The 25,547-nt window shown below is 37.1% G+C and overlaps 1 protein-coding gene across 2 annotated transcripts in view; it reads left to right on the top strand.

Moving 5' to 3' along the window:
- Nucleotides 1-25,547, top strand: part of KLHL2 (kelch like family member 2) — a 110,319-nt gene that overhangs the window by 65,168 nt on the left and 19,604 nt on the right. For both annotated transcript variants that reach the window (XM_032332603.1, XM_032332604.1), the window contains 4 exons: nucleotides 7,491-7,600; nucleotides 11,843-11,959; nucleotides 13,193-13,342; nucleotides 25,189-25,306. In XM_032332603.1, coding sequence (XP_032188494.1) covers nucleotides 7,491-7,600; nucleotides 11,843-11,959; nucleotides 13,193-13,342; nucleotides 25,189-25,306 — 495 coding nt within the window. The remainder of the gene's footprint in view (nucleotides 1-7,490; nucleotides 7,601-11,842; nucleotides 11,960-13,192; nucleotides 13,343-25,188; nucleotides 25,307-25,547) is intronic.

Raw genomic sequence — 25,547 nt, 5'->3', positions numbered from 1 at the left:
TGCATAATAGGCAGACAGACTTGTGTCTTGGCTGTGGACTCTGAAGTGACCCGTGAACCCATTCTAGCCCTTCTTGACTGAAGTCAAGGAGCCACTGGAGAACATTGACCTAGATGGTCACCTGTGGTCAAGAGAGTCTTTGAAGAGGTCTAGGTTTCCAGAGAAGATCCAGCACTTACCAGAGGGATAAAAAAGTTTGGATACATTAGAGTGGGTCAGAACAGTTTGTCTTTACACACATCACACCTTCGCTAAGGTACTACAGCACAGGAGCAAGAGAGAACTTCCTCAGGAAACAATTCTTTTAGTGCAGAAAAGGGAGAGTGTATGAGTGAGTGCCCAGGTACACATTTCTACTAACTGTGTGGTGGACTCCCATCAGAAAGCCTTCCCACTAGCTGCTGGGAAAGCCCCCTGTCTCAGATCCTCTCAACAGACCCATGGCCAGCCCATCCCCTGTGTGCTGTGCCCCTTACCTCCACTGTGTGGCCAGTTTCCTGTTTGTGCTTTTGTAGAAAGCATCAAGAGTGGACAAGCACATGCATCCAAATCTGTGGGTGAGGGAGAGACCACAAACTTCAGCTGTAGCGCCACCTTTAAGAAAACAAGAGGCTGGGAGCACTCAGCTTGGTGTGTTGCAGGATGAAGACAAGCATACAAGCTTAAGATTTCTTCTGCAAAAGAGAATAAGAAGCTTAGAGCAGATGTATCCATGGAAGGTCCAAGAAATCCTCAGAATCTCCAGCAGGGCTAAAGACAGGTATTAGTCCCCTAAAGACAGTAAAGTGACTGCTACTTCAAATGCAGAGACAGCAGCACATAACTCCAAGAAACATTAAAAAATCATGGTAATATGACACCACCAAAAGGTCACAGTAATCTTCCCATAACCAAGCCCCAAAACATCCAAGATCTGTTATTTTCCTGATAAAGAATCAAAATAGCTGTTTTAAGAAAACTCGGCTTCAAGAAAACACCAATAATTCAGTGATTTCAGGAAAACAATACAGGAATAAAATAAGTTTAACAAAGAGATCATTAAAAAAATTTTTTTTTGGAGCTGAAGGATTCAGTGAATGAAATGAAAAATGCAGTGGAAAAGATCAACAGACTTGATCAAGCAGAAGAAAGAATCAGGAAGCTTAAAACTATCCAGTCAGGAGAACAAGGGAAAAAAGAATGAAAAGGAATGAAGAAAAGCTGCATAATCTATGAAATTCCATCAGAAGGACCAACTGGTGAATCAGTAGAGTTCTAGAAGAAGAAAGGGAGAAGAGGACAGAAAGTTTATTTAAAGAAATAAGGGCTAGGGTGCCTTGGTGGCTCAGAGTGCTAAGTACCTGTCTTTGGCACAGGTCATGATCTCAAGGTCCTGGGATTGAACCCTGCATTGGGCTCCCTGCTCAGCGGAGAGTGTGCTTCCCCCTCTCCCTTGGCCCATCCCACTGCTTGTGCTCTCTCTGTCTTCCTCAAATAAATAAATAAAATCTTTAAAAAAAAAAAAAAAGACAAGAAGAAGGGCTATCTGGGTGAAGATTTGGATATCTAAGTTCATGAAGCTTTTATAGGTCACCAAACAAAATCAACTTAAAGACATTTTCTCTAAGATGCATTATAACAAAATAGTCAAAAATCAAAGAGATCATCTTTTTGTGTGTGTGTTAGTCACCATACTGTACATCATTAGTTTTCGATGTAGGGAGTTTGCTTCTTCCTTCTCCCTCTCCTTTTGCCCCTCCCCTGCTCATAGGCTCTTTCTCTCTCAAATAGATAGAATAGAATACAATAATACTGTAATATGGTGCTGTGTTAATTCTAGCACAAGATTAAATGATAAAAGTATCAAAAATAACTATAGCTATAATAATTTGTTAGTGAATGCACAATATAAAAAGTAATTTTTCAAAAATTTTTAATTTTTTATTAACATATAATGTATTATTTGCCTCAGGGGTACAGGTCTGTGAATCGTCAGGCTTACACACTTCACAGCACTCGCCATAGCACATACCCTCCCCAATGTCCATAACTCAACCACTCTCTCCATACTCCCCTCCCCCAGCAACCCTCGGTTTGTTTTGTGAGATTAAGAGTCTAAAAAGAGGTAATTTTTGACATCAAAAACCATAAACTGTGGAAGGGAGTAAAAGGGTAGAGTTTTGGTATGAGATCAAAGTTAAATTTTTATTAATATAAAATAGACAGTTATATCTGTTATAAGTTTTATATAAATCTCATGGTAACCACAAAACAAAACTTTATAGTATATATACAAAAGATAAAGAGAAGGTAAAAAAGCATACAACTATGGAACATTACCAATTCACAAAGGAAGGAAGCCAGAGGGAGAAAGGAACAAAGGAAATACAAAACAGCCAGAACACAAGAAGATGGAATTAGTAAGGTCTAATTAATAAATACTCTAAATGTAAGTGGATTGAATTCTCCAATCGAAAGGCATACAGTGGTGAGATAGATTAAAAAAACAAGACCCTATTATATGGTGTCTACCAGAGACTCACTTTAGCTTTAACGACTGAGTGAAGGGATGGAAAACGATAGTCCATGCGAGGGGAAATCAGAAAAGAGCAAATGTAGGTATATTGATATCATACAAAATAGATCTTGAGCCAAAAACTGTAAGTAGAAACAGAGAAGGTGATTACATAGTGACAAAAAGTTTGATTCATTGAGAAGATGTAATGATTAAAAATAAGTATGACGCGGGGCATCTGGGTGGCTCAGTGGGTTAAGCTTCTGCCTTCTGCTCAGGTCATGATCTCAGGGTCCTGAGACCGAGCCCTGCGTGGGACTCTCTGCTCAGCAGGGAGCCTGCTTCCCCCTTCTCTCTGCCTGCCTCTCTGCCTAATTGTGATCTCTCTATCAAATAAATACATAAATTATCTAAAAAAAAAAAAAAAAGTATGACCCAACATAGAGCATCTAAGTATATTAAGAAAGACACACCAGAAAGGAGAAATAGACAACAATAAAATAATGGTAGGAGGCTTCAAAATCCAATTTCAACAATGGATAGATCATTTAGACAGAATATCAACAAGGAAACATTGGACTTGAACCATAGTTTAGACCAAACAGACCTAACAGACATGTGGAAAATTCCATCCAACAACAGCAGAATAGACATTCTTCTCAAGCACATACAGAATGTTCTCCAGGATAGATCATCTGATAAGTCACAAAACAAATCTTAGCAAATTTAAGATTAAAATCAAACTGGCTATCTTTTCTGAGCACAGTGGTACGAAGCTAGAAATCAGTAACAAGACTAAACTAGAAAATTCACAAATGTGAGGAAATTAAACAACATACTCTTGAACTGCCAGTGGGTCAAGGAAGAAATCAAAAGGGAAATAAATATCTTGAAGCAAACAGAAACACACCACACCAAAATCTATGGGATGCTTCAAAAGTAATTCTAAGAGGAAAGTTTACAATGATAAAGGCCTATTCACAACATGGGATTAGGAGGGAGACAAACCATAAGTGACTCCTAATCTCACAAAACAGAGGGTTGCTGGGGGGAGGGGGGTTGGGAGAAGGGGGTGGGGTTATGGACATTGGGGGGGGTGTGCTTTGATGAGTGCTGTGGGGTGTGTGGACCTGGCGATTCACGGACCTGTACCCCTGGGGATAAAAATATAAGTTTATAAAAAATAAAAAATTAAAAAAAAAAGATCCAAAATAAGCAACCTAATTTTATACCTCATGTCACTAGAAAAAGAACAAACTAAACGCAATGTTAGCAGAAGAAAGAAAATGACAAAAGACGGAGTAGAAATAAATGAATTAGAGACCAGAAAAACAATAGAAAAGGTCAATAAAACTAAGAGCCGGGTTTTTTTTTGCAGAGGTAAAACTGAGAAAACTTTTAGCAAGACTAAAAAAAAAAACGGAGACTCAAATAAATAAAATCAGGAGTGAAAAAGACATTGCAGCTTATACACAGAAACACAAAGGATCATGAGACTAATAAGAACACTTACATGCTAATATAATGAGAAGAAATGGATAAATTTCTAGAAACATGCAGCCTACCAACACTGACTCATGAAGAACTAGAATAATCTGACCAGACCTATAGCAAGTAAAGAGACTGAATCAGTAATCCAAAAGTTCCCCAAAAGAAAGATCCAGGACCATATGGCTTCACGGATGAATTCTGTCAAACATTTAAAGAATTAACACTAATCCTCCAACTCCTTCAAAACACAGAAGAGGAGGGAATACTCTCAAACTCATTTTGCAAGGCCAGGGTTAAAACTAATACCAAAGCCAGATAAGGACATTGCAAGAAAAGGAGATTACATATTAATGATGAATGTAAGTGCAGTAATTCTTACCCACATATTAGCAAAGTGGATTCAGCAGTACATAGAAAATCGAGTGGGATTTATCTGTAGGATTCAAGGATAGTTCAACATCTGCAAACAGTAAATTTGGTACAGCATAGGAATAGAATGAAAAGTAAATATTATGTGATCATCTCAGATGCTGAGAGAGCATTTGACAAAATACGGCATTCTTCCATGAGACAAACTCTCAACAAATTAGGTATACAAGGAACATACATTAATGTATTAAACTTTAATATAGTAGAGGTCATATATGGCATACCCATAGCTAAAACTTCATACTCAGCCGTGGAAAACTGGAAAGGTTTCTTTAAGATCAGGTACAAGACAAGGATGCCCACTCTCAAAACTCCTGTTGAGCATATTACTGGAAATCCTAGCAGAGCAATCAGGCAAGAGAAAGAAATAAGAGACATTCAGTTGGAAAGGGAGAAGTAAAATTGTCTTCGCAGATTATATGATTTATATATATATATATATATATATATATATATATATATTCCCAAGATTTCACCAAAAAAAAAAAAACCCTTAGAATGAATCAACAAATTCAGTAAACTTGCAGGATACAAAATTAACATGCAAATTTGAGTTTCTGTGCACTAACAAATATCTGAAAAACAAAACAATCCCATTTGTAATAGCATCAAAACCAGTAATATACCTAGGGATAAATTTAACCAAGAAGGTAAACAATCTATACATTGTAAACTATAAGACTTTGATGAAAGAAACTGAAAAAAGATAAATAAATGGAACAATATGTTCCATGAATAAGAAGAATTATTCTTCATGAATTCATGAATAAGAAGAATTAATATTGTTAAAATGTCCATGCCCCCCAACTCCATCTGTAGATCCAGTGTAATCCCTATTAAAATTCCAATGGTATTGTTCAACAAGTAGAAAAAAAAATACTAAAAATTTTGTGGAATCATTAAAGACCCCAAATAGCCAAAGCAATCCTAAGAAAGAAGAACAAAAGTGAAGGCATTGCACTTTTTGATTTCAAACTATGTTACAAAACTATAATAACCAAAAGAGGGTGGGACTGGCATAAAAATTGACACCATGACCAATGGAACAGAATTGAAAGGCCATAAATAATAGGGTCACTTAATCTATGACAAAGGAGACAAGAATATACATTGGGGAAAAGATAGTTTCTTTAAATGGTGCTGGGAAAACTGGGCCATTACATTATACCATATACAAAAGTAAACTCATAATGGATTAAAGACCTAAATGTAAGGCCTGCAACTGTTAAAGTCCTAAGCGAAAACATTAAGTAATATTCTCATTGACGTCAGCTTTCACGTTTTTCTGGCTATGTCCCCTTAGGCAAGGGGAAACAAAAGCAAAAGTGAACTACTGAAACTGTATCAAACTAAAAACTTTTACACAGTGAGAGAAACCATAAAACAAACAAAAAATATGAAAAGGTAATATTCTGAATGGCAAAAGATACTGACAAATAATATATCCTATAAGGGGTTAGTATCTAAAATATATAAAGAACTCATACAGTTCAACACCAAAAAACAAAACAAAGCAAAAACCAACCAGAAACTCAAATAATTTGATTAAGAAGTGGACAGAGAACCTGAATAGGCATTTTTGCAAAGAAGGCATGCAGGCAGCCAGCAGACACATGAAAAGATGCTCAATATCGCTAATCAGGGAAATGCAAATCAAAACCATAATGAAATATCATCTCACACTAGTCACAATGGGTAGTATCAAAAAAGACAAGAAATAAAAGACAAGTGTTGGCAAGGACGTGGAGGAAAGTTTTCTTGGATGCACTGTTGGTGAGAATGTAAGTTGGTGCAGTCACTATGGAAAACAGTATGGAGGTTTCTCAAAAAGTTAGAAATATTGTATGATCTAGTAATTCCACTGCTGGGTATTTACCTAAAAGAAACCAAAGCCTCTCATTTGAAGAGATACATGCATCCTTACATTTACTGTGGCATTATTTATAATAGTCAAGATACGGAGGCAGCCCAAATATCCATCAATAGATAAATGGATAAAGAACAAGTAGTATATGTGTACAGTGAATGTTAGCCATGGCAAAGAATGAAATCTTGCCATTCACAACAAATGATTCCTTTTTTAATTTAATTTAATTTTATTTATTTATTTGACAGAGAGAGATCACAAGTAGATGGAGAGGCAGACAGAGAGAGAGAGAGAGAGAGGGAAGCAGGCTCCCTGCCGAGCAGAGAGCCTGATGCGGGACTCGATCCCAGGACCCTGAGAACACGACCTGAGCTGAAGGAAGCGGCTTAACCCACTGAGCCACCCAGGCGCCCCCCAAATGATTCCTTTTTAAAGTTGTAAAGTCATTGATTATACGAATAGTTTTTCCCCCATTTGGAGGAGTAGGTATATTTGTGAAATCAAAGGTTCCTTTAAGAATTTAAGAATTCTTAAAAATATTTAAGAATTTTAAGAATTTTAGGAATTTTAAGAATTTTAAGAATTTCTAGTTTTACCAGTTTCTGGAAGGAGGTTGAGGGTATAAAATAGTATGCTTTGGTCCCCGGATGAAATACCACAGAATTCAGAGCTATCTATATTACAAATCAATCCTGTTTTTTAAATGATGGTCATACGTTCAGACTGACCAGCATTTAAAATTTCTTTGTTTAAAGTTTTCAAATAAAGTTGGTTTCCGTCCTTATTCCAGTATGTTTTGGAGTCCTCTAATGTTTTACATAATACATTCAAATGTGTGAATATATAATACCATGTACTTTATCTGATTTATATACTCCAAGGTTTTATGGATTTAAATACTGATAGTCTTATTAGCATATAAGGATAAGGAATACATGTTTAATTCTAAAATACCACCCTGTGAAGGAGAAGTAATTCAGCTGAGTATATGGTAAGGCAGCTTTCCTACCTGTGTCTCTATTTTGTTACTTAAATAGAGAGCACTTCCCCAGGTGAGATTGTTTGAGTTTTGTTAGCTCTTGCCTTGAGGAAATAGTTGTTTTTCTCATTCTTAGGTTAGATTAAGAAAACCTGCTTCCTTTTGAAACAGATTGAAGCTGGATAATGGAATGTTGGTTTTAATGGGTTTTATTTTTAACCTCCAAACAGAGCAGCATTTTGCAGATGTTGTACTTAGTGAAGAATTTCTCAATCTCGGCATTGAACAAGTGTGCAGCTTAATCTCAAGTGACAAACTTACCATTTCCTCAGAAGAGAAGGTAATTAAATTTTTCTTTTCTAGTATATTGTGAAGTAGTACTTTCCCTTTCTTTGTTTCACTTTGTTTTGTGACTTTGTAATCCTGTATGTGTAGTGACAGCCAGTGATCTTTGATGTGGAAGTTATTAGAAACTCCAGTAGTTAACTTGTTGATTGTCTGCAGATTACTGTTTCTTCACTTCATAGGAGGTTCCCTGAATTGCTAAACATTAGAGTTTTGTCCTTGACACCCACAGCAAGAACTGGTACACATTAAGCTGTTTGAAACAAGTCTTTTGGGTGCTCAGTTTCTTCCCAAAGCTAGATGTCTGTAAAAATTGTGATCTAAGTAATTTCACTATCACATGAGTTGGAAGAAGATATCAGGGATAACAAAGTAATAGCTTGTTCTGGACTGAACATTCTTTGTTTAAAAAAAAAAAAAAACTTTATTTATTTGAGAAAGAGCATGAGAGCAGGGGGGAAGGGCAGAGGGAGAGAGAAGCAGACTCCTTGCTGAGCAAGGAGCCCGATGCAGGACTCGATCCCAGGACCCTCGGATCATGATCTGAGCCACAGGCAGATGCTTATCTGACTGAGCTACCCAGATGCCTTAGACTGAACATTCTTGACCATACTCTTCCTTTAGCCTGGTCTCCTGCTACTCATACCCACCCCTACCAGTGCTTCCCTTCTCCCTTCCAGAGTGCTGTGCACCTGGTTTGTCTGGCTGTAGCCTCCCTTTCTCCACATTTTGAGTTGCCTTTGTTAGCTACCTGCACCTTTTTTTTTTTTTTTAAGATTTATTTATTTGAGAGAGGGAGAGAGAGCATGAGCAGGAGGGGCAGAGGGAGAGGGAGACACGATCTCAAGCAAATCCTGTGCTGATGAAGCCTGACGTGGGGCTTGATCTCACAACCCTGAGATCATGACCTGAAATCTAAGAGGTGACTGAGCCACCCAGACGCCCCTGACTTTCTCTTCTACCCTTAGGGTTTTATTCTTTGGTCAGTGTTATATTCTGTGGGAATCAGGGCACAAAAGCTTGTGAACACACTGAGTTTAGAGAAACTGAAACTTTTTTTTCCTTTTTTGTTCTTTTCATTTAAAATTATATGAAATTTAGCTTTTATTCTTCAAAGATATCCATCCTGCCTGGCCATAAAAAGACACATTTACTGTTATATTTACTATATGAAAAGAATATGTGAGAAGTGCTTGTTGGATGTATAATCTTAGCACTTTAGAACTATAAAGTAGAAGAAGACATTACTAGTCATATTAACAGACATTTATTGAGTGCCTACTGAATACCAGATACTGCCATAGCATCACAGATATGGAAATACTAACAAAATCGAAATCTTTCCTCCACAGACTAGAGGGACATACAGCCAGGTAAATAAATGATTATGGAATGCTGTAGAGGGTACTCTAGGAGCATTTCATCATTCCTGGTGCGGATGGCAGTTCAGCCTATCTCACATGTGGGACCCAAGTTCTAAAAAATAAGTATGCATTTGCTGGGGAAGTCCAGATGGGTGGGAATGGGAAGGGCATTTCAGGTAGAGGTAGAATATGTAAATGTAAAAAAGGTGAGAAAAAATAATTTGCATTATGTTGGTTCTATATGGTTAGAGTTTAGAATATGTTTGGCAGAGTGGTAGGAGTTAAGATGGGAAGGTGACAAAATATCTTCTCAGCCGTATTAAAGAACCTTGACTTCATCCTAGTGGTGGAGAACCTTTAAAGGGTTTTAAGCAGTAGGAGAATAAAATCATAATACCTACATGATAGAAATGTCATGATCGCTGTTCAGATTTTCTCCTGCTGCATAACAAGCCACCCCAAAGTGTAGTGACACAAAACAATAACCATTTTATTATACTCAAAATTCTGTGGGCAGAATTCATTCAGGGCATTTTGGGACAGCTTATCTCTGCTCAGTAGTATCTGGGGCTTCTGCTGGCTTGGCCTGAATATCTGGAGATACCAGCCTGATACCAGATGAGCCATCCTGGAGCTTCAGTCCATTTGCACGTGGTATCTTATATCTCCAGAATTTCCACAGTGGCTCCTTCATTCACTTGTCTGGCTTTTGGGCTAGAGTTTGGTTGGTATCTCCCTCCACCTCTGTCCTCTTCCCCCAGGCCCCTCCTTGCACTCCCTCTGTGTGGCTAGTTTGGGTTCCTCGTCACAGGGTAATCTCAAGTAATGAGTCTTCTTGCATGACATCTGTCTTCCCCCAAATAAGCATTTCAAGAGACCTGAGTGAAAACTGAAAAGCTTTAGAAATCACTCAGCACTGCTTCTGCTTCTTTATTTATTTATATATATTTTTTGTTATACAGGGCCAACTTAGATTCCCCGTGGCAGGTTTCATAAGGTGTGAATACTCAGAAGTGTGGTTTATTAGGGGACTATTTTGGAAGCCAGCTGTCACAGTGGTGGTGTGCTGAATGAACCAAAAGTAGGGTGAGGGTCAGATAGGAGGATGTTGAAATCATACCAGTGAGCAATAGGAGCTGATGTAGGATGGTTGAAACAGGTGGAGGAGAGCGAGCAGAGCTGAGAAACAGTAGATAGAATTGACAAGATTCTTTTTATTTCTAGCACCCAATACCTAGAGGTACTTGGTAGGTACTTGCTGACCAAATGAATTAAAGAGCTATGTTAATTATATTGTAAATCATTTTTAGTTTCTTGTTCTATTTCTGTATCAACAGAAGTTTTTTGTTTCAAATGATCCACTTACCTATCATCAGGCATTTTCTACAAGCCTTTAAAAATTACTGGGTTATATATTCATTGCCCTGGAGGGAAATTATATAGCCAAATATGGGCTTCATATTAGCCTATTAGCTTTCTCATAGGTACATGTTGTTAAGTTGTAATGCCCTTGTTATTTCTTTTTTTAAGAAAATTCAAAAACAATAGATTTTAATACATTCCATTGTGAGAAAAGTTGTGTTCATCTATTCTGCACACCCTTGATTTAGAAGTGGACCATTAACATTTATGTGTAAACCTAAAGAAAAAGCCCCCAACATAGTTGTTTATAAGGGCATGTGATTTTCATTCCACAGAATCACTTAGCTTTATTATTTTGGGTGCTCTATTCCAAAGAGACTTGAGATTTAAATCTAGGTAAGTAGAACCAAATTCAAATTAAGAAGGTTATCAACTGAATTAGATCGTGTATCATCAGATTATCACAGCAGCCATTTAAGTTCAAGAATATTAGATAATGTATTTGGTGAAATTCTTTGTAAATACCAAATGAAAAATACTTAATATGTAAAAGTACTAAAGGTACTTACTCAATTAAAAGTAGAATTACTATATCATCCATCAATTCCACTTCTGCCTATATCTGAAGGAAATGAAAACAGAATCTTGAAGAGACATCTGCACTCCCATGTGCATTGGTTTATTGCAGCATTGTTCACAAGAACCAAAATATAGAAACAACCTAGTGTCCATCAGTGGATAAATGGATAAAGAAGATAGCTCTCTCACACTCATATGCATGCACACACACACAGACACACACTGAAATATTATTCAGTCACAAGAAAGGAAATAACTGCCATTTGTGACAACATGTGTGGACCTTGAGGGCATTTGCAAAGTGAAAGAAGTCAGAAAAAAAGACAAATGCTATATATCACTTATATGTGGAATCTAAATAAACTGAACTCATAGAAACAAAGTGCAGTGGTGGTTATGTGGGGTTGGAGATGGGAGAAATGAGATGTTGGTGAAAGGGTATAAACTTCTGCTTGTAAGATGAGTAGGTTCTCGGGAATGTATATAGTATGGTGATTATAGTTAACAGAACTGTATTATATACTTGAAAGTGGCTAAGAGAGTATATCTTAAATGTTCTCACCACAAAAAAGAAGTACATAATATACATAATTATGTGACATGATGAAGGTATTAGCTAAGGCTATGATGGTCATCATTTTGCAATGTATAAATATATCAGATGAACATCTTAAACTTACACAGTGTTATCTGTCAATTATACTTCAGTGAAGCTGGAAAAAAGTAATTACTAAATACCAAATTAAAAGAAAGAAATAGACTTAATAACTTTATTAGTACAGCACAGGTCAAGATTTTGAAAAATTTGAGCTATGTGTTAAACTTGAACGTCTTAGCAGGAACTGAATAAAATGTAATCTCATCATACTTCATTCACATGCCTTGGTCCATAACTCATTACTTATTTTTCTTTTCCCCATATTTTCTGCAAGGTATTTGAAGCAGTAATAGCTTGGGTAAACCATGACAAAGATGTAAGGCAAGAATTTATGGCTCGGCTGATGGAACATGTGCGGTTACCTTTGCTTCCTCGGGAATATTTAGTTCAGGTAAAAGCATATGCAAAACACATGAATACACATGGCACTTTGTCACAGGTAGCACTGTGTCCCCGGGCTGACAGCATGTAGATGCCTGTTACACAGTGGTAAGATCTGTAGAATAAGATCCACAGGGCACAGGACAGAGGACAGTAAAGGCACCTGCAGTCCTTGGCATCTGTTCTGTCTTTGGCCACTCCCCATTCTTGGAAATTTTCTTCCCCCAATTTTTGATGTGGGCAAGCAAATACTAGAGCTTATCCAGAGTACTTATGGTCATTTACACATAAATAAATGCACCTGTGCCTCTGTGTCCCTGCTCTGTATCTTCTTTGCTTTCCTTTTGAGCTTCTTCTGATTGCCCTGCAGAAATGGAATTTTGACATTTGACCCAAATACTATCTAATTCTACATCATAGTTTTACAGTGGCACGTATTTGGTTTTGGTCTTTATTTCTAATCTGAGGAAACCCAGGGTATTTGAAATAAGTAGAAATAAATGGATTTTAGCAGTCTATGAGAATTTTTTTATTATTAGCATCCTGGTCTGAACATTTTCAACATTTTTATAATTGAAACCATTTAAGGAAACATTCTTTATTAAGAGATTCAGTTGGAGCATTTTAGGATTTCTTGAAGCCTCATTATTTTTTGTGATCTGTATAGTCATTGACAGTCTACTGTTAAGAAAATGAACAGAAAAATCTGTTCTGCATGTGAAGTCAGGAATAGCAGGGACAAGATTTGTTTGTGGTGTAGGCATGTTGTTATAGGTATTTTGAATCATTCTCTTGGGTATTTTATTTGCCTTTTTGTGTTTGAAAAGTGTCTCTAATTTATTAGTATTGCCTACTCCACCTGAAGAACTCATTATCTAAATGTTTTTCTTACTCTTTGGCTTGATGTTTAAAGATAATAGGTGAATATATACAGAAAAAGAAGAAGAGATACAGATGAATATAGTATTACCTAAAGATTATTCTATAGCTGATGTCGAGGTATTTAATTTTGATTGCCATTCTTTTCTTTATTGCTTACATGTGTTTTTCTCTGCAGACCAGATATTGAGCATTTTTTGGCTTTGTTTATTTTTCTCTTAGTGATTTTCATTGTAAGGAAAAGACTGAACCAGAGAGGATAGTTATTATTATTTTTTTGCCTCTTCTTTATTTCTGTTTCTTTGCCAGTTTTATCATGGAATAGTTATCCCCATCATGGGATATGTCTTATTTCTTCTTACAGAGGGTTGAAGAGGAGGCATTGGTCAAGAATAGCAGTGCTTGCAAAGATTACCTCATTGAAGCTATGAAGTATCATTTGCTGCCAACAGAGCAGCGTATATTAATGAAGAGTGTCCGGACGCGACTGAGGACACCCATGAACCTTCCCAAAGTAGGATCTATTGTTCACACTTGTTACTGCTTCATCTGAAGGGCCCATAGTGAGGCTGTTAATGTTTTTATTCATCTGAATTTCCACATGCCTGAGAATTCATTGTAGTGTCTATAATTCAGCTTCTCTGTTGGGTTTGTGTGTGGAGGGTGGGGATTGTTTGGTTCATTTAATCTTTATAAACCACATGATGTCACTGTTCTGGAACAGAAAGCAACTGATTTTTGTCTCTTCTGAGTTTTATTAGCTTGAGTTACAGTATAAAGGAAAATCAGAGAAGGTAGGAAGATTTGTCTGTAAGCTGTGTGTTTAGGTAATAACTGAAAACTGAGCAGTTTCACAGAATTACATACTAGAGTTAAGGCTGATGAACAGCTTGTTCAGTTCGTTTCCTTCCTCTTCCCTGTTGTTTGCTGTCTGATGGTTCACTCACACATCATCTGTAGTCATTTCAGTGTAGGTCTCCCCTCTGTTGTCCCAGATCACCAGTGTTCACCTTTCCCTTGTGTGAGAGTTCATATTCTACCTTTATCTTTTGAGTTGAAGCCATTTATGTTTTACTGATTTAATTTTCCTGACAGAATAACCCCACATTTCTGTCTCTGTTTGCAATTTCTTGTGCCCTTTTTCCATCTTCACAGTACTAGAAAACCAGCACTTTATGCATCATTTTGTATGGTCTAATCAGAATGATCCATAATATAATGCTTTTATTTATGTATTTATTTTTAGCTCTTATATGAGTGTGGGGCAATGATAGATTAAGAAATAAGAGTTAATCTGTTACCCATTGTTTTCTTACATCATCTTTAGTTACCACTGTCCTTTCCATTAAATTATGTCTTTTAAATTTTTTCACTTAATGCTCTAACTTAGTGTTCTTTTCAAGTTTTATTTTTGGAGTGTACATTTTTAATTTCTTCAAATCTGTGTTGGCATTGTTTTTCTGTTCTGCCCAGTGTTAATACCAGTTCTCAATTTAGAACCGTGTATTTTGCGAGTATGCTATTTACTCCTTCTTCTAGATCATTAGTAAATATTTTAATTTAGAATGGACCTCACCACTCTTCCTGGTGACACCTTGCTAGAAATACTCACTCACTGACAAGGTCCATTTGCAGAAAATTTCAGTCCATAGGATTATGTTTATTATCTAAGCCAAAAATAAGTAATTTGGCCTGTAACATCCAGTGAGATTCAGGATCAAATAGATTCAAATTTGGCATGACTTTTTTTTTTTTTTTTTTTTTTAAACATCCCTCTGCGTGTTACTCATTTTGTTGTCTCCTAGAGGTTTGGAAGCTTTTCTCAAAATACTCTAAATTTTTGCTCAGAGTTATTATCACTTAAAAGGTATTTACAAGGCATTCACTTCCTACCCTGTTTTGAAAATTGGTATTTGCCGTTTTTAAATTTTCTGATCTCTCCTCAGTTCTCCAAGATTTTTCAAAAATAATTGTAAGTGGCTCAGTAAGTACATTAGCTAGTTCCCTTAACACTTTAGTATGCATGCCATCCGGGTCTGCTGATTTTATAAATGTTTACATTTTCCAAGTACCCTTTTACCTGCTTTTATAAATAGCCATCTTTATAAGTCTACATCACTTCATATTTGTCCATATTATTTGGTGTCAGTTTTTGTTCTTAAAAAAAAAAAAGATTTATAAAAAGTGTTCATAGTCCTAGCCCATTTAAATTATCATTTCTTTTTATGCTAGTTTCTTCAGCATTCTTCTGAGCAGCTTTGTTTTATTTTAATACTTTTTAAAATATTCCATATTTGTAAAAGTTCTCTTCTTCTGGCATCTTTAGCTTTGCTGTCTTTAACTATTCTTCAATGACCTTTAGAGTGAAAACTAACTCTCTTCCAATTTCTGGAATAAACATGTCACTTTTGGAAACTTTCTGAAGTGTTCTTGGTAAAATCCCACCAAGTATTTTATTTTCTCTTTTGTAGAGTTGTGATCATCTGTTCAGTTACATTGATTCTGGGCTTTTCTGGTTGTGGCTTTGGAGTGGCCCTTCCAACTCTCTTAATACTTGTGATTTCTCAGCTCTTTACCTTTTATACTATCCATCAAGGTTCTTATTCATTCTGCTGTCTCAGGTGGCTGGGGGCGGGGGGGGCAGCAGACATGGCAGATGGCAATATGCTCCACTGTTGCTTAGACTTTGCATTTGCATGGTCCCTTCTCAAAATTTATTTATCTAGGCTCTTCTTGAGCAAGATGTCAGAGGAGTAGGAGACTGAAATATCATTAGGTCCCAGGAGTTCAGCTAGATAGTTATCAAACCGTTCTGAACACCTACAAACTCAACAGGAGATAGAAGAGAGGAATAGCTGCAATTCTAGGAACAAAAAATTGACCACTTTCTGGAAGCTAGGATGTGCAGAGAAGTGAATCCAAAGAGATGGGAAGATAGTCCATGGGAAAGGGGCCAGCTCCTGGCAAGTGGTGGAGCAGTGGAGCACAAAATTGGAACTTTTAGGAGTCTTCTCCACTGAGGGATGTTGCTCCAGAGGCTAAGTGGTGGTGGAGCTCTCGCGGGGACAGTGTGGTCTCAGGATTCACAGGGTCACATAAAGACCAGGGCTATCTGAGTATGTCAGAGCTGCCAGGTATTGGAGTGGGGAAGCCGACTACAGAGACAGAACAGAGGAGTGAGCTCTCAACTCAAGGTCAACCTTACACCATGATCCAAGGCACAGTTGGGCCACTGCACTTTGACCAGGGACCCCACCTTCCTCTTCTGGGAGGGCCGTGCGGGAGCGTGAGACAGGAATCTGCTGGGTTTGGAGACTCCAAATGGGGCCATGCACCAGAGATAGAAGGGCTCAGTCACAGGCTGGGTGAGCACAGAACGTGCCTGGAGACCAGGGAGACAGGAGTGATTGACTGCTTTTCTCTGAGGGCACACTGAGGAGTGGGGCCCTGAGCTCTCCACTCCTACAGGGCTGGAGATTGGGAGGCCGCCATTTCTATTCCCATTCTCCAAATCTCTACAGGAAGTGTTCAGGGAACAAAAACTACTGAGAGCGAACCGGAGCAGTTTACTTAGCCTGGTCCCTGGGAAGGGCAGTGAAAGTCTGCCTTGGGCAGAGACATTTGAGAATCACTGCAACAGGTCCCTCCCACAGAAGATCAGCAAGAACATCCAGCCAAGATCAAGTTCACAGATCAACAAGAACTGAGGAATTCTGGAGAACTCCCCTCCAGAGCTAGGGGAAAGCAACACATAGAATTCATGGCTTTATCCCCATGATCCTTTTAGTCTTGCAAAGTTAATTTTTTTTTTATTTTATTTTTTTCTTATTCTATTTTTAAAAATTTTCCTTTTTCCTCTTTTGAGGTATTTTAACTCTTTTATTTTAACAATAACTTTTTAAAAAAACTTTAAAAATTTTCATTGTTACAGTCATATTTTATTCCTTCATTGTATTTAACCTTATTTTTTGTGTACATATAGGCTTTTTTTCTTTAAAATTTTGGGATACAAGTTCTTCTAGTAGATCAAAATGTACCCTAAATTAGCACATGGCTTTGTTCTAGTCTCCAGCCTGATCACATTCTCCTCCCATTTTTTTTTTCCTTTTCCACCCAACTTAACAATTCCTTTTTTAGAATCTTTTTTTTATGATTTTTTTTTACACATATATATATATATTTATTTCTTTTCAGTGTTCTAGAATTCCTTGTTTATGCACCATATCCAGTGCCCCATGCAGTATTTTGTAATTTTCATCTTTACAGTCATATTCCATCCAATCATTGTGTTTACCCTTATTTTTGGATATATATAAGTCTTTCTTTCCTTAAAATTTTGGGAGCTAGTTTCTTCTAAGACACCAGAATACATCCAAGATCAAGTGGGTGGCTCTGTTCTATTCGCTAGTCCAATACATAAATTTTGTTAATTTTGTATTTTTCCCCCCTTATTTCTCCCCTCCAGTTTCGGGTCACTTCTGATTTGGTTAGTGTATATTTTTCTGGGGTCCTTGCCACCCTTTTAGTATTTTACTCTCTCATTCATATACTCCTATCTGGATAAAATGACAAGGTGGAAAAACTCACCACAAAAAAAAGAACAAGAGGTAGTACCAACAGCTAGGAACCTAATCAATACAGACATTGGAAATATGTCATTCTGAACTAGAGTTCAGAATGATGATTATCAGTGTGCCAGCTGGGCTTGAAAAAAGCATGGAAGATATTCATGAATCTCTTTCTGGAGAAATAAAAGAACTAAAATCTAACCAAGTTGAAATTTAAAAAGCTAATAATGAGGTGCAATAAAAAATGGAAACACTTACTGCTAGGATAAATGAGGCAGAAGAGAGAATTAGTGATATAGAAGACCAAATGAAGGAGAATAAAGAAGCTGAGCAAAAGAGAAACAAACAACTACTTGGCCACGCGGGGAGAATTTGAGAGATAAGTGATACCATAAGATGAAACAACATTAGAATAATTGTGATCCCAAAAGAAGAAGGAAGAGAAAGAAGGGCAGAAGGTATATTGCAGCAAATTATAGTAGAGAATTTCCCTAATATGGCAAAGGGAACAAGCTTCAAAATCCAGGAGGCACAAGGACCCCACTCAAAATCAGTAAAAATAGGTCCACACCTCACCATCTAATAGTAAAACTTGTAAGTCTTAATGACAAAGAGAAGATTCTGAAAGCAGCTGGGGACAAGAAGTCTGTAACATACAATGGTAGAAATATTAGATTAGCATCAGACTTATCCACAGAGATCTGGCAGGCCAGAAAGAACTGGCATGATATATTCAGAGCAGTAAATGAGAAAAATATGCAGCCAAGAATACTATATCCAGCCAGCCTATCACTGAAAATAGGAGAGAGAAAAAGCTTCCAGGACAAACAAAAATTAAAAGAATTTACAAACACCAGCCAGCCCTATAGGAAATATTGAAAGGGGTCCTCTAAGCAAAGAGAGAGCCTAAAAATAGTAGACCAGAAAGGAACAGAAACAATATATAATAACAGTCACCTTACAGGCAATACAATGGCACTAAATTCATCTCTTTCAATACTTACCCTGAATGTAAATGGGCTAAATGCCCCAGTCAAAAGACACGGTAAAAAAACAAGACTGATTGATATGCTGTCTACAAGAAACTCATTTTAGACCCAAAGACAGATTTAAAGTGAGGAAAACAATTTACCATGCTTATGGACATCAGAAGAAAGCTGGGGTGGCAATCTTTATATCAGATAAATAAGATTTTAAGCCAAGGACTATAATAAGAGATAAGGAAGGACACTATATTTTACTTAAAGGGTCTGTCCAACAAGAAGATCTAACAATTGTAAATATTTATGCTTCTAACATGGGAGCAGCCAACTATATAAACAAATTAATAACAAAATCAAACACATTGATAATAATACAATAATAGTATGGGACTTTAACAACCCCCCCACTGAAATGAACAGATCATCTAAGCAAAAGATCAACAAGGAAATAAAGGCCTTAAATGACACACTGGACCAGATGGACATCACAGATATATTCAGAACATTCCATCCCAGAGCAACAGAATACACATTCTTCTATAGTGCACATGAAACATTCTCCAGAATAGATCACATCCTGGGTCACAAATCAGGTCTCAACTGGTACCAAAAGACTGGGATCATTCCCTGCATATTTTCAGACCACAATGCTTTGAAACTGGAACTCAACCACAAGAGGAAGGTTGGAAAGAACTCAAATACATGGAGGTTAAAGAGCATCCTACTAAAGAATGAATGGGTCAACGCGGAAATTAAAGAAGAATTGAGAAAATTCGTGGAAACAAATGAAAATGAACAGACAACTGTTCAAAATCTTTGGGGCATAGCAAAGGCGGTCCTGAGAGAAAAGTATATAGCGATGCAAGCCTTTGTCAAGAAACAAGAATGGTCTAAAGTACACAACCTAACCCTACACCTAAAGAAGCTGGAGAAAGAACAGTAAAGAAAGCCTAAATCCAGCAGGAGAAGAGAAATAATAAAGATCAGAGCAGAAATCAATGAAATAGAAACCAAAAGAAGAGTAGACCAAATAAAAAGTAGGAGCTGGTTCCTTGAAAGAATTAATAAGATTGATAAACCCCTGGCCAGACTTATCAAAAAGAAAAGAGAAAGGACCCAAATAAATATAATCATGAATGAAAGAGGAGCGATCACAACCAACACCAAAGAAATACAAACAATTATAGAACATATGAGCAACTATACGCCAGCAGATTTGACAATCTGGAAGAAATGGATGCATTCCTGGAGATATATAAACTACCAAAACTGAACCAGGAAGAAACAGAAAACCTGAACAGACCCATAACCAGTAAGAAGATTGAAACAATCATCAAAAGTCTCCCAACATCAAGAGCCCAAGGCCAGATGGCTTCCCAAGGGATTTCTACCAAACATTTAAAGAAGAATTAATACCTATTCTGAAACTGTACCAAAAAATAGAAATGGAAGGAAAACTTCCAAACTCATTATAAGGCCAACATTACCTTGATCCCAAAACCAGATGAAGGCTCCATCAAAAAGGAGAATTACAGACCAATATCTTTGATGAACACAGATGCAAAAAGTCTCACCAAAATACTAGCCAATAAGATCCAACAGTACATTAAAAGGATTATTAACCATGACCCAAGTAGGATTTATTCCTGGGCTACAAGTTTGGTTCAACATCCACAAATCAATCAATGTGATACAACACATTAATAAAGAATAAGAACCATATGATACTAATAGATGCTGAAAAAGCATTTGACAAAGTACAGCATCCTTTCTTGATCAAAACTCTTCAAAGTGTAGGGATAGAGGGTATATACCTCAATATCATCAAAGCTATCTATGATAAAACAACAGTGAATTTCATTCTCAATGGGGAAAAACTGAGAGCTTTTCCCCTAAGGTCAGGAACAGGGCAGGGATGTCCACTATCACTTCTGCTATTCAGCATAGTACTGGAAGTTCTAGCCTCAGCAGTCAGATAACGACAACAACAACAAAAGGCATCTGAATTGACAAAGAAGAACTCAAACTCTCACTCTTTGCAGATGATATGATACTTTATGTGGAAAACCCAAAAGACTCCACTCCAAAACTGCTAGAACTCATACAGGAATTGAGTAAAGTGTCAGGATATTAAGTCAATGTACAGAAATCAGTTGCATTTCTATACACGGACAGCAAGACAGAAGAAAGAGAAATTAAGGAGTTGATCCCATTTACAATTGCACCCAAAACCATAAGATACCTAGGAATAAAGCTAACCAAAGAGGCAAAGAATCTGTACTCAGAAAAATATAAAGTACTCATGAAAGAGAGTGAGGAAGACACAAAGAAATGGAAAACCATTCCATTCTTATGGATTGGAAGAACAAATATTGTGAAAATGTCTGTGCTTCCTTTAGCAATCTACACATATAATGCAATCCCTATCAAAATACCGTCAATTTTTTTCACAGAAATGGAACAAATAATCCTAAAATTTATTTGGAACCAGAAAAGACCCCCGAATAGCCAGAGGAATGTTGAAAAAGAAAGCCAGAGTTGGTGGCATCACAATTCCAGACTTGAAGTTCTATTACAAAGCTGTAATCATCAAGACAGTATGGTACTGGCCCCAAAACAGACACATAGCTCAAGGGAACAGAATGGAGAGCCCAGAAATGGACCCTCTACTCTGTGGTCAACTAATCTTTAACAAAGCATGAAAGAATGCTTGAAATGCTTGAAAAAAGAATTGCATGAAAGAATGTCCAATGGAATGGATGAAAGACCCTCAGTGTGAGACAGGAATCCATCAGAATTCTTGAGGAGAACACAGGCAACAACCTCTTCGACCTCAGTTGCAGCAACTTCTTCCCAGAAACATTGCCAAAGGCAAGGGAAGCAAGGGCAAAAATGAACTATTGGGACTTCATCCAGATCAAAAGCTTTTGCACAGCAAAGGAAACATTTAACAAAACCAAAAATAGCTGACAGAATGGGAGAAGATATTCACAAATGACATATCAGATAAAGGGCTAGTGTCCAAAATCTATAAAGAACTTATCAAACTCAACACCCAAAGACCAAATAATCCAATGAAAAAATGGGCAGAAGACATGTACATACATTTCTGCAAAGAAGACAGCCAGATGGCCAACAGAGAAATGAAAAGTACTCCACGTCACTCAGCATCAGGGAAATAGAAATCAAAACCACAATGAGATGAAACCACCTCACACCAGTCAAAATAACTAAAACTAACAGGTCAGGAAGTGACATGTTGGGAAAGGATGCAGAGAAAGGGGAACCTTCCTACACTGTTGGTGGGAATGCAAGCTTGTTTACCACTCTGGAAAACAGTGTTATGGTTCCTCAAAAAGTTGAAAATAGAGATACCTTATGACCCAGCAATCACACTACTGGGTATTTACCCTAAAGATACAAATGTAGTGATCTGAAGGGGCATGTGCACCCGAATGTTTATAGCAGCAATGTCCACAGTAGCCAAACTATGGAAAGAACCTAGATGTCCATCAAAGATGAATGGATCAAGAAGATGTGGTATAAATACACAATGGAATTATGCAGCCATCAAAAGAAATGAAATCTTGCCATTTGCAATGATGTGGATGGAACTAGAGGGTATTATGCTGAGCAAAATAAGTCAACCAGAGAAAGAATTATCATATGAATCTCTTTGATATGAGGAATTTAAGAGGCAGGGTAGGGGTTGTGGGGATAGGGAAGGAAAAAATGAAACAAGATGGGATCAGGAGGGAGACAAACCATAAGACACTCTTAATCTCACAAAACAAATGGAGGGTTGCTGAGAGAGAGTAGGGAGAGGGTGGTTGGGTTATGGACATTGGGGTGGGTATGTGCTATGGTGAGCGCTGTGAAGTGTGTAAGCCTGATATGATAAGTCACAGATCTGTACCCTTGGGGCAAATAGTACATTATATGTTAATAAAAACAATTTTATTTATTTATTAATAAAAATTTTTAAAAATTTATTTACACATATTTTTGAAAAGATACTTATATTGGATGCTCTTTTAGCACACTGCCATTTTAGAGTGGTTATATTCAAGATTAATTCTGAATAGGTAGGTAAGAATAATGTAAAGGTTAATTTCTCATGCTTACATATTTTATAATAATGATGCATTTTATCATGGTATTAATAAGTCAAATCAGACAAAATGTGGAAGTAGTGCTAAGGAAACTTTTGCAATATTCAGTAATATTTCTTCCATGACAGTGACTTAGTACTTTTTATATTAGGCTCTGATTTTATGGAATCATACGGATTTGCATAAATGATTCTTTTTATCTCTCATACATTAGTTTTGCTTCTTCAGTGAACAATATTGGGAGTGTGTAAGGCACTCTTGGATTCGGACATCATAGTGAGAAACTATGTTTGCTCCTGTACTTTGTTGCCTTTTCACTTTGGAGTCTGTATTTTTAGAAATGTTACCATATTATTTCTGTGTATGTATTCATTTTACTCAGGATATCTGTTCAGATTTCCAACTGGGAAATTATGAAACTTGATTTTTCGGGAGGCATTTTCTACCTAATATTTAGTAGGTGAAGAAAACGAGAAAACAAAGTTTAATGTGCATTTAGGATGGTCGCTTGGGTTTGTTTAACTCCCCTACCTCTTGCCTTCCTTAAACATGTCACATTGAACTTTTCTGTACAAAAAAATGTTTCCAGTTTTCTATTCCTTTATATTAGCATAATTGGTTTGGTGTTTCTCAAAACAGATCAGATGCCTTTTACAAATAACTGTGGTGCCAGAGTCATCATCACATGTTTTGATGGTTGGTAGCACAGTGGTTTTTAATGCAGTCTCTTGATCTCATACAAATATCCCTGCTCTCTTGTGTTCCCATTATCCATTCTTTGTCCCTCTTCTCTCTGATTCCTGGGAGTCCCAAATCCTCACCTCATTCTACTGTTCTTGGGTGAGCTCAAGATAGATAATACTGCCATTCTCTGTATTCATTAGTGCGTTTTCCCTTCTGTCCTCATTGTGATGTGCAGAAGAGAACCACCGCATGGGAAGTGTGAGATTCGAAGTTTGAGAATCATGAAATCTAATAAATCAGTATTTTTTCTGATTTTTTGAAAAGTATTGCCTTCAGAGATTTGTTCTGTAAAAGTGATCTTCAGAGATGTTAACCAAGCCTTTGATAACTATTGCCTAACTGCTAGGCAGTGTTTAGAAGTTTAAATGCTGATCGATCTTACATAAATAGCTGGATATGGGGATGATCTTTCTGTCTGTCCTACCTCTATGATTTTACAACCTGCCTTTCTTCTCCCCCTCCCCTTTTTTCCGCTTGGTGAAAGCAGGGAGAGTATTGCAGATTTTCTTAATTCTTCCTTATTTGCATCAACATTAGAAGAATGACATATCTGAAAAAAATCATGTTATTGGTCTATGCCCAGTCTTCCTTTTTCAGACCTTAAAATTTCTTCTACTCTCCAGTTGATAAATTACTAAAAGAGTCTTCTTTTTGGAAACTTGGGATTTACTCTGATTCAGGAATCATGTTTTCGCCATACCCATCTTTCTGTAGTTCTAAGTACAGGTAGGTCATTGCTTTGCTAAGCAAACCTCCCCTTTTTGTATGCATGAGTGATTCCATCTCCTTTTGTGTTGACTTTTTATTTCCTTTGAACATCTGTTTCCTCTTATCATCACATCATCTTTCCCCTGAGGTCCTTGCCATTCTTTAAAGTTTTCCATGCGTTATATCATTAACTTTTATGTTCTTCCAATTTGATAGCTGTGTTTTCAGTGTTGCCAAAGAGTGCCCCTTCGTACTCGGTAAAAGACAAACCCAGTGACAGCTAAATTCCATCTGTCTCTCAAGGTTTCACCCCCTCCAGGAAACCTTCACTGAATTATGGCAACATTCCATTTTCTGATCAGCATTAGCGATTCATGTCTATACTAATCATATACCTTTTTGGTCATGCATAATTGTATATTGTTCTTGAATTACTTCATGGGTCTTGTCTCCTTAGTGAGATCTGTAAGCTCTTGGGAGGTAGAGACTGTCTTGTATTTCTTATGTGTATGATACCTAGCACAGTTCTGGACAAATATAGATGATAGGCACTTAGTGAATAGTTGAATTGAACTGAAGAAATTTGTAGACCTTGTTTATTCTTAACACTAGCCTGTTGTACATTCATTCATTATGATTCCAGGTATCTCCATTATCTGTCCTTTAGATTGTTTTTTTTGTGTGGCATCAAAGGAGGTCTCTACGTGAGATCTAGAAATGTATGTTCTCTTGTGAACTCCATTCAGTTACTCCCCCCCTTTTCAATAGTTTTTTATTTTGCTTTTTTCATGTTTCTTTTAATACCTTACTGCCCTTTTCATTTCACCTACCTACTAACATAGATTTCACTTCTGTCTGTTCTTCTGAATTGTGGAGATTTAATCCCTGGTCATTACAAAGCCAGGGTCTAGTTTATAGCAAGCCCTATGACATATTGCAGCCTTGCCAGTGCTGAGTGCCTGCTGTTTTTTGGCTTTAATACTGCTTTTGCTTGAAGGATCAGAAACTTAGTCTAGTTTCTGAAATCCTTATTTTTTACTAAATGTGCTAGATAATAGAATTGTAGTTCTAACATGTGCCCCCTTTGTTGATGTTTATTAAGTGTTGATTAGGTGGTGGTTTTTCCCCAGCTTACCCTACCATTTTCATCCTAACACTCTCCACATAAGTGTCTTTGTAGGACATTTTAAATCCCTCTATATGCAATAGTTGCTTATTCAAGTGCTTACATTTCTGCCATTCCAGTTGATGGTGGTAGTTGGGGGCCAAGCACCAAAGGCTATCCGAAGTGTGGAATGCTATGACTTTAAAGAAGAGCGATGGCACCAAGTAGCAGAATTACCTTCCAGGAGATGTAGGGCAGGTAAGCATGATGCATTGTGGTCATTTCTCTGCTGTTGCATCATTGGGAGCTTCACTCTGTCTTATTTTATTAATTAGAAGACTCTTTACTAGAAAAGCTTTGATTAAAATAGGTATGTCATGAATATGATATGCCCCAAGATATGCCCCAAGACATTGTTGGGGAGAGCCTTCAGTCTTCATCTTTGCATATCTTTCTGATTCTCCAGTAGAAGATGGCACAGCTAGCAATTTGCTGGATA

This window comes from Mustela erminea, chromosome 2 (genome assembly GCF_009829155.1).
Source record: "Mustela erminea isolate mMusErm1 chromosome 2, mMusErm1.Pri, whole genome shotgun sequence".
In the NCBI taxonomy this organism is placed as follows: domain Eukaryota; kingdom Metazoa; phylum Chordata; class Mammalia; order Carnivora; family Mustelidae; genus Mustela; species Mustela erminea.
This window is presented reverse-complemented; position numbering and strand designations above follow the sequence as displayed.